This window comes from Otolemur garnettii, unplaced genomic scaffold (genome assembly GCF_000181295.1).
Source record: "Otolemur garnettii isolate 467f Iridium unplaced genomic scaffold, OtoGar3 scaffold00014, whole genome shotgun sequence".
Classification (NCBI taxonomy): domain Eukaryota; kingdom Metazoa; phylum Chordata; class Mammalia; order Primates; family Galagidae; genus Otolemur; species Otolemur garnettii.
The window spans coordinates 2,904,176-2,914,429 of record NW_003852409.1 but is presented as its reverse complement, the minus strand read 5'-3'; the positions used below and the strand labels follow the sequence as shown (position 1 = coordinate 2,914,429).

Sequence of the window (10,254 nt, the reverse complement as noted above, 5' to 3'; positions counted from 1 at the left end):
GGCGGGTCCAGGCTGGGGATTCAGACCCGCCACCTTAGGTGTACGTGGCTGGCGCCTTAGCCAGTTGAGCTATAGGCGCCGAGCCTAAATGCTATTTTTTACTTAAAGTTGATGTGCAAGCACAGATAACTGACATTTATGTAAATATATGATTGCTTAAAATAGAAAGTTATTTGCAATAGAAAGCCTGTTCAGATGTGTGGTTTGTTGGCCCCAAACCCAGCCTGCAGGCTCCCTGAGCTTGTCTCAGTTGCCATCTAGTGGTAGCCATTAGAACTGCAGGTATGGTGTCTAGATGACAGATTCTGCTTCTAGGGCAACAAATCCAGTGTTTAGACAATGACAGTTACAGTGATGATCTTTTTGGGGGGTGGGGGTAAACAGAGCCTTAAGCTGTCCCCCTGGGTAGAGTGCGGTAGCATCATAGCTCACAGCAATCTCCAACTCGTGGGATCATGGGAGTCTCCTGCCTCCGCCTCCCAAGTAGCTGGGACCACAGGCGCCCGCCACAACACCCATCTATTTTTTGGTTGCAGCCGTCATTGTTGTTTGGCAGGCCCAGGCTAGATTCGAACCCGCCACCTTAGATGTATGTGGCTGGCGCCTTAGCCACTTGAGCCACAGGCACTGAGCCCTACAGTGATGATCTAATGCTAAGTTAAAGCAAAACTTTTAAAGCTATTTCCCTGAAAAAACAAGTAGAATGCTTTTTTTTAATTTTAGGGTTGTGTATTCTTTTAATTTATTTGTTTATTTATTTTAATTTCTTTTTAGTGCCTCTTACAATTGTGTCTTGCCCCCAAAAGGTGTGTCATGCACCAAGACCCCACCCCCACCTCCTTCTTTCTCTCTCTGCTCTCCCCTTTCCCAATCCCCAGCGTGTCATTAATTGTCATTAATTGTCCTCATATCAAAATTGAATACATAAGATTCATGCTTCTCCATTCTTGTGATGCTTTACTAAAAATAATGTGTTCCACTTCCACCCAGGTTAATACAAAGGCTGTATAGTCCCCATTTTTAATGGCTGAATAGTATTCCATGGTGTACATATACCATAGCTTGTTAATCCATTCCTGGGTTGGTGGGCATTTAGGCTGTTTCCACATTTTGGCGATTGTAAATTGAGCTGCAATAAACAGTCTAGTGCAAGTGTCCTTATGATAAAAGGATTCTTTTCCTCCTGAGTAGATGCCCAGTAATGGGATTGCAGGATCAAATGGGAGGTCTAGCTTAAGTTCTTTATGAGGTTTCTCCATACTTCCTTCCAAAAAGGTTGTATTCGTTTGCAGTCCCACCAGCAGTGTAAAAGTGTTCCCTTCTCTCCACATCTACGCCAGCATCTGCAGTTTTGAGATTTTGTGATATGGGCCATTCTTGCTGGGGTTAGATGGTATCTCAGGGTGGTTTTGATTTGCATTTTTCTAATAATTAGGGATGATAAGCATTTTTTTGTATGTTTGTTAGTCATTCGTCTGTCTTCTTTAGAGAAGGTTCTATTCATGTCTCTTGCCCATTGATATATGGGATTGTTGGCTTTTTTCATGTGGATTAATTTGAGTTCTCTTTGTCTGATTCAAAATTTGCAAATATCCTTTCCCATTGTGTAGGTTGTCTATTTGCTTTGGTTGTCTCCTTAGCTATACAGAAGCTTTTCAGTTTAATTAAGTCCCATTTATTTTTGTTGTTGACAAGTAGAATGTTTTAAAAGTAGGTTTTTCTCACTCCCATCAATATACTCCCTCCTTTGCAAGCCTGCTTGTAGTCTAGCTGTAGCCCTAAGCAATTAGTAAGCCCTAGCAACCAGCATCAGATAGGAAGCTTCTGATGTGTGTAGAAGTCTACGCCAATGCTGACAGCCAACTTCTGACCAAGGGCCTCCTGAGGCTTAGTGGAATGGGGTTAGGGACAGAAGAGAGCACCAGGCTGGACGTTGGGAGTGCTGGCTTCCTGCCACCAACTGCCTGTGATCTTGAGCAAGTCACTTCTGGTGTTGGGATCTTGGTTTGTGTAGACCAGAGAGGACCAGTAGGAAGCAGTCCCCTGGAGCCTTGTCTTAAGTTATTTTCTGAGCAGCCTCCAGACCAGGGAGAAAGAGTGCTATAATCGATTAGTTTTATCTTCCCTGGGCATAGACAAAGGGAATATTGCCATAATTAATTGGTTATGTCTTCCCTGGGCACAAAGAATGTGGTGGCTGGTGGTAAACCTCACATTTGCTATCCTTAAACTCAATGACCTCTGGAAGTTCCTTCCCCTGCAGCTCTTGAGAGGACAGAGCCTTCCACTTCCTAGAAGTTCTTTGACTATTCTTTTCTTTATTCACTCAGCTCAGACTCAGGAAGGTTTTTTTACAAATATTTGAGCCAGAGTGGGGAGATATTCCTTCCTAATCTGCTGGAAAAAGAGAAGGGAATTATTTTATTTTATTTTGATATTTGACCTGTTTCTAAGAGTCATGAACTCAGAAGAAAGATAGAGATCATGAATCCAATCTGGTGAGAACCCAGAGAAGCATAAATGTCTGAACAATGAAATGTGCTCTTTAAGTGCACAGGGAGTCTGAGGCTCCAAATGCTGTAAAGCGGCATCTCCCTAAGGGTGCTCTGAGGAATCCAGGCCCCATCAGGCCTCTGTGGGTGCAGTGTACAAAGTGCTCCATGAGGCCAGATGTGGTGGTTCAAGTCTGGAAATCTTAGCACACTAGGAGGCCAAGGCATGTGGATCACTTGAGCTCAGGAGTTCGAGACCAGCCCGAGCAAGAGCAAGATCCCATCTTTAAAAACTAGGTGGGCGTTAAGGCGGGTGCTTGTAGTCCCAGTTATTTGGGAAGCTGAGGCAAGAGGATTGCTTGAGCTCAAGAGGTTGAGGTTGCTGTGAGCTATGCTGGCATGGCACTCTACAGAGGGCGACAAAGTGAAACCCTGTCTCAAAAAAAAAAAAAAGTGCTCCGTGGACCCACTGAGTAACCCAGGTTAGTTAGAGTCAGTCACACAGGCTTAGTCATGGCAGGATTTCTGAGGCTTTACTAAAATAGTGTATATCATAAGCCTTTAAGAAGGGGCTAGAATGTGCACTTTGAGTGTGAGAACTTGCATTCACTTAGCATCTTGGGAGGCCATGGAATATGTTTTTGGAAACATACTAGATTGGCTGTGGCTCAGAGCTGCCAGGTTAAATGGGAGAAGGAGGGACAACTGTACTTCTCCCAGGAGGACTTCCCTGATCTGCCTTACAGGTTGTTTTTTTTTCTCACTCATGATCTTATTAGAGCCTCATGATAACTTTGAGGGGATGAGAAGTAGAGAAAAAGAACTATGTGTATTGCACACCTGGTTTGTGCCAGTGAGCAAGGAACTGTACATCTGTCTTCTCACTCACGGGCTGGGGAGGGGGTTGGTAGATATTGTTGATCTTACTTTAGAGATCATAAAACCGAGACTCAGAGATGTTAGTGTGCTTGCCAAGGTCTCTAATTCTATGATTATTAAGGTGAGGCTAGCTACATTTGTAGGCACTTACTATGTTCCCAGCATTGTACTGAGCACTAAATGAACTGTGTTCATCTCACAACAGTCTTATGATTGTTATGAGGAGGCTGAGACGCAGAGAGGTCAAGTAACTTGCCCCAGGTCACCCAGGAAGCAAGACCAAGATTCACACCCAGACAACCTAAGTCCAGAGCTCCTACTCTGAAATGATCTCTGTTACTCTGGAAATCTCCAGGGTCATCCTCCCCAAAAGAGTATTTGTCTCACCCCAGGTGTCAGAAGCACCAGCCTGGGTAGGGAGTGGGAAGTGGGGTCGGACTGGTGCTTGTACAGAGGGGCTTCCCCCGGGACCCAGTGAGCTTCCTTCCCTTCCATTCCAGGCTGGCAGCCATTGCTCTACTGGTCCTAGAAGATGAGGAGAATGCCTTCTGGTGCCTGGTGGCCATTGTGGAGACCATATTGCCAGCTGATTACTACAGCAAGATGCTAATGGCATCCCAGGTGAGTGGGATAGGGAGGGAACTTGCCGGCCATCCAGGCAGTGCCCTTGAATTGTTCGTGCAAGCCAAGGAATCTTTTAGGCCTCCATTTCTCCCTCTGAACTGTAGGCCAATAACCTTCTCTGGGACTCTTGGAGACTTCCAGTGAGCTGGTACCCTTTAGAATTGTTGGGCCAGACTGTTGTTATTCCAGCAGTGACATCATGCCATTTGAAACAGTGGGTTTCCTGGGGAGGGGAGGAGAGAGGAGGAGAAGGAAATCTGGTGTCACTTGCTATTTGCCAGTCAAGAATTTCAAGATAGATCAGATAGGATGGGCGATGGGCTGGGAGGATGGGAGGTGATGGTGCTGACTCTCAGATACACTCATCATTGTCTGCTGAGGGCACGCTGCCTCCATCATCTCATTGCCTCCTCAGCTGCCCTCTGAACATAGGTTGGTTCTAGAGCCAGGCAGAGCTGAGTTCAGACCCCTATCCCTCCACTAACCAGGTGTGTCACATGCCAAGTGACATCACCTTTCTAAACCTCAGGCTGGTCCACTTTTGAGTGGGAATAAAGTTTCTCCATGGGCTTGTTAGGAGCTGTAAATGCACAGACATCTGAACCCTGCCATCCCCACTCGCCAGCCTCTCTTGCTCTCCCCTGCCACAGTCTTGCAGCATCAGCACCTCTGCTGTACAGAGAGGCCACCTTCTCACTTCCTACCTCCAAACCCACAGCCAGTTAGTATCTGCCCACCCATGCTTTTCTCCTCCTTTTCTACCTTGATTGTCTAATACTGATCCTCTGTCTGGGATGCCTTTGTGGGTTGGGAGGTCAGGGGATGGTGGATGTTCAGATGTGGAGCTGAGGGAGCAATCAAGACTTGGGAGTCCCTGGGGAAAGATTTTATGAAGAAGACCCCCTTGGCAATTGTGACAGCAACTAAAATAAATAAATGGGACCTGATCAAGCTAAAAAGCCTCTCCACAGCTAAGGACACAACAATTAAAACAAATAGACAACCTTCAGAATGGCAGGAGATATGCGCATGTTACGAATCTGACAAAGGGCTAATGACCAGAAGCTACAGAGAACTCAATCAGCAAGGAAAGAGCAAGCAATCCCATTTATCACTGGGCAAGAGACATGAACAGAACCTTCTCCCAAGAAGACAGACAAACGGCTAACAAACACATGAAAAAATGCTCATCATTTCTAATCATCAGAGAAATGCAAATCAAAACCAATCTGAGATATCACCTAACCCCAGTGAGAATAGCCCACATCACAAAATCCCAAAGATACAGATGCTGGTGTGGGTATAGAGAGAAGGGAACACTTATACACTGTTGGTGAGATTGCAAACTAATACAGCCTTTTTGGAAAGAAGTATGGAGAATGCTCAAAGAGCTAAAAGTAGGCTTGGTGCCTGTGGCTCAAGCGGCTAAGGCGCCAGCCACATACACCTAAGGTGGTGGGTTCAAATCCCCAGCCCGGGCCAGCCAAACAACAATGATGGCTGCAACCAAAAAAATGGCCAGGCGTTGTGGCGGGTGCCTGTAGTCCCAGCTACTTGGGAAGCTGAGGCAGGAGACTCGCTTGAGCCTAGGAGTTGGAGGTTGCTGTGAGCTGCGATGCCACGGCACTCTACCCAGGGGGATAGCTTGAGGCTCCGTCCAAAAAAAAAAAAAAAACAAAGAGCTAAAAGTAGATCTTCCATTTGATCCCGCAATCCCATTACTAGGTATGTACCCAGCAGGGAAAAAAAATCAATTTACCATAAGGACATGTGCACTAGAAGGTTTATTGCAGCTTAATTCACAATCACCAAGATGTGGAAACAACCCAAGTGCCCATCAACTCAAGAATGGATAAATAAATTATGGTATGTGTATGCCATGGAATACTTACTATTCAGCCATAAAAAAAAAAAAAAATGGACACTTTACATCTTTTGTATTTACCTGGAAGGACAGAGAACATTCTCCAAAGTAAAGTATCACAAGAATGGAAAAGCAAGTATCCAGTGTCCTCAGTACTAACATGAAACCACCAGGTGAACAACTACATGCCCGCACAAGAGAAAAACAACCATATTCAAGTGGAGGGGAGGGGAGGGAGGAGAGAGGGGGTTTGGGGGGCACTCACCTATCAGGCACAATGTAGTGGTATATGTAACACCTCCTGGTTGAAGGGCTTAACTTGAACGTCACCTAACATGCAGACAACGTAACCTATGTAACCTAATCATCTGTACCCTTATATCAATCTGAAATTTAAAAAAAAAGACTTGGGTGTCATCAGCATATGGATGTTGACACCAGTAAGGATTTCATTTTGCCTCATGGAAGGGAAACCCAAACTGACAGTGGCTTCATTGGGGGATTAGTTTGCTCAGATGAAGACAAGGCAGTGCGCACTCTTCAGTGCCATCAGGCCTCAGGCTTCTTCTGGCTCCCTATTCTACCATCCCTGGCATGTGACTGTCCTCATGCCCATTGCCTTGTGGTCACAAGATGGCTGCACCACCTCTGGCACTGTAGCCATGACCTGGGCCAGGGGAACAGAAGGGTAACAGTGGGAACAATTTCTATTTACATCCTACTGGTCAGAGCTCTATCTCATGGCTACCCTAGTCTCAAGGCAGGCTGGGAAATGTACGGTGTTTCATTTTCACATCTTAACACCTATGACGTTGAGATATGTTGTATAAGCAATGTGACAGGGTTTGGGGTGCTTTCCTTTCCTCTTTTATTATGGAAAATTTCCCACATTTAAACAAATAGAGAAAATAGCGTAATGAACCTCCATGTGTTCATCACCTGGTTTTAGTGATTATCAACACAGGGAGGCCAACGTTGTTACGCCTGTGCTCCCACTCTGGTTATGTTGAAGTAAATTTCAGACATCATATCGGTTCCTCCATAAGTCCTTCAGTAGAGTAGGTTCACTGGCATCTTAGCTTCAGTGAGTTACCTTAGGTTTTGAGCTGGACCCTTGGCCTCCACAGCTGGCCCAGGCTTCTGAGTAAAGCAGGAGGGAAGCCGCTGGGTGTTTGCCACAGCCGATGCTGACTCCTGGAAGAGGACATCCCAGAGGTAGGAGGAGAACCACAGAAGAACCGTGTTTTAGAGCCAGAGAGGAGCCAGTGCTGGGAGTAATCAGCTGGGTCCAGTGAAACAAGGATGGAGGTGTGACAATGGCCACAAGGAGAGGTTACTGGCAGCCATCGCCAGCAGCATCCTGCTTTGAGAAGATTCTTTGATGTACAAAGTGGCAGGATGTTATGCCCCTCACATGCCTGCCACAGGACCTCTCCTCAAACATCCATCCAGTGCCTGGATTTTGAGTCTAGCCCAAAATAAGTATAGAGAAGGAGCTGTGGGTATCTGTCAGCTGACACAGACTAGAGACAAAGCTCCTGCTCCCCAGGACCTCTGTGAATGAGACCAGTTTCTCTGAACTGCCAAGTGTATCAGCCTGGCCCCTAGGCTCCTGCTTGGCTCAAGCTTAGGTGGGCAAGGGGGCTGAGGACTTACCAGCCCACACAGACCTGCTGGTGATGCTGCAGCCCAGATGGCTCTAGCCTATGTCAGGAGCAGCAGAGTAATGTGGTGCTGTGCCTGCCTCTCGGCTCTGGGCCTGGCCTCCAGCTCCCCCTAGCACTGGGGCTTTGGGCAGGGCAGGGCCTATCCACAGCAGCTTCAGGGTTATGTGTGGGCTGACTGCATAGGAAGGGCAGGCAGGGTGGCTGCAGGTGACAGGCTTGCTCACTGGCTTCTAGGTGGACCAGCGGGTGCTCCAGGACCTCCTCTCAGAGAAGCTGCCCAGGCTGATGGCCCACCTGAGGCAGTACCGTGTGGACCTGTCCCTCATCACCTTCAACTGGTTCCTTGTGGTCTTTGCAGACAGCCTCATCAGTGACATCCTCTTCCGGGTCTGGGATGCCTTCCTGTATGAGGGGACCAAGGTAGGGTGCTGCTAGGGGATGAGCAGGCAGGCCCTGAGCAAGTCCCTTTGCCTCTCTGGGCTTTAATCCTGCCCTGGAGAATGGGAAGGCAGTGCTCACCTGTCAGGGTTGTTGACGTCTCCTGGGAACTTGGCTTTGTAATCTGTGAAGTGCTTTGCACACATGAGAAGGACATCTGGTTCTACCTCTGAGGATGCATCCTAAAGTGGGGTTGCCTTTCCCTGGAGAGGAGGCATGAGCATGATTGGGGGGCACATCCCTAGTCTGACCATTGCTCCAAGGTCACCTGGGCCCCTCCATCTCCTCTTCCTGTTTGGACTAAGCCTGGGGTAGGGGGCTGGAGCTTGGGGCTGGTCCACCCCACTTCTCCAGTTCCTAACCCCCAGTTCCCAAGACACCTTCAAACTTGTCCTTTCATTTGTCCCTGCCAGAAGCCCATGCAAAGACACAGTTTAATGCCCTTAGGTCCAACAGGACAGGCTCGAACTGGGACTTAACCCGAATGCCCAGATTTCAAGCCGTGCTCCCCCTACATTGTGCAACCTGTCCAGGGACTCCCATGCTGCCTGGGACTGTGGGTTTTTCTCTTCCTGGGGATTACCCACCTAGCCCCCCATGCCCCATCAAGCCTCTTCTTTGCCCCCAGGTGGTGTTTCGCTATGCCCTGGCCATCTTCAAGTACAACGAGGAGGAGATTCTGAGGCTGCAGGACAGCCTAGAGATCTACCAATTCCTGCGCCTTTTCACCAAGACCATCTGCAACAGCCGGTGAGAGCCCCACTGCCCTCTGCACCCCACCACCCATGCACCCCAGGACATAGCGGGGGGTGGGGGGAGGCCTGGGATTTGCCATGTGAAGATCCATCAGTGATCTGTCTGTCACTGAAGCAGGTCATCTGAAGCCTCCATGCAGTTTCATTTCGTGCCCACTTTCCCCTAGCTCAAAGACTCCTGGCCTGGGATCCTGGAAGACAAAATCATTTGGGTTCCTACAACAACCTTTCCTCTGGGTTTTGTCCTTGTTGATTTTTTTACTCTGAATGCCTCCTTGCCACTTCCACCACCATCATCTTCTTTGCCTGATCTACTTTTAAAACTTTCATGCTTTAAAACTCAGCTCACAAGCCACCTCCTCCAGAGCCTTCTCTGACCAACCTTTCCCTGCTGGCTTAGGTGCCCTTCTCTGAGCTCCCATTGCCCTGAGCCTCCTCCTACCCCAGCACGAATCACCCTGGGTAAAAATCATCTTATTCACGGCTTCCTCTCCAAGGGCAGGGGCCAGGGGCTCAGCTACATGGGGGATGTCTAGGAGGACCTGGTAAACACAGGCCCAGTGAGGCACTGGGCACTGAACCGACTGTGCCCTCCCCACAGGAAGCTGATGAACATCGCCTTCAATGACATGAACCCCTTTTCCATGAAGCAGCTGCGGCAGCTGCGGTCGGTCCACCGGGAGCGGCTGGAAATTGAGCTGCGGGAACTGGAGCAGCTTAAGGCCGAGTACTTAGAAAAGCGGGCATCTCGGGCCAGAGCAGTGCCCGAGGGCTGCGCCAGTGAGGACGAGGGGGCGGGGGAGGCCTGACTTGGCCATCGTCACCCTTGGCTGGCAGGTCCTTGGAAGTTGCCCATCACCACGTGACTATGGACAAGTCCCTTCCCCTCTCTGGGCCTCAGTCTCCCCTTTGAGACATTGTCTGCTGCAAAGCCATTGGTTAGGTTACCTCTTCCTGGGCACTTTCCAGAGATGCCAGTCCTTTCTTACCTCCCACAGAGCACTTTAGCATGTAGACAAGCAAGAGTGCTGTCTTTATAGGATAAGCTTGAACACTCTCTAGGTTTTATCATTATAAAACAATGTAAATGTTGGAAATAGTTCACAAACTTTGGAACTTAAACAGTTTTCAGTTACTAGTTTTTCCTGGGTGGGCCCATGGTGCCAGGGTGTGCCACCATAGGGCCGTCCAGCCCAGGATGTCCCTGGGTGTCTGTGCAGAGGAGCTGGGGCCTCAGTATTTAGGCTTTCTGCAGAGGTAGCAGCTCCTCTGCCGTGCTGACTGGGTCTGCCTTCCAGGCCCACCCTCTGTGGACTGAAGCCTGTTTCCAGAGCCTTGCACCTATGCCCTCCTTTCTGCTCACGGCCCATTTTGGGGGGTTCCTAGAGAAACCCCCTTCCCACCACCATGAGGGACTTGGTATAGGGGTTGGGCAAAGGGCCCTGAGTCAGGACTCCCGCCCCTGACATCCCACTGCCTATCTGTCCTCTGAAAAATGTGTGGTTAGGAGAGTGTGGAGAAAGTGGTGTGTGGGC

At 48.7% G+C, this 10,254-nt stretch overlaps 1 protein-coding gene across 3 annotated transcripts in view; it reads left to right on the top strand.

Annotated features, from left to right (window-relative positions):
- TBC1D2 (TBC1 domain family member 2) overlaps positions 1-9,817 on the top strand; it is a 56,943-nt gene extending 47,126 nt beyond the window's left edge. The window contains exons 10-13 of one of the 3 annotated variants that reach the window (XM_003785163.1): positions 3,872-3,992; positions 7,761-7,946; positions 8,593-8,714; positions 9,321-9,817. In XM_003785163.1, coding sequence (XP_003785211.1) covers positions 3,872-3,992; positions 7,761-7,946; positions 8,593-8,714; positions 9,321-9,528 — 637 coding nt within the window. In that variant the 3' untranslated portion in view covers positions 9,529-9,817. The remainder of the gene's footprint in view (positions 1-3,871; positions 3,993-7,760; positions 7,947-8,592; positions 8,715-9,320) is intronic. The other 2 variants (XM_003785164.2, XM_012802371.1) reach the window with 2 other exon arrangements.
- The last annotated feature ends 437 nt before the right edge of the window (positions 9,818-10,254 follow it).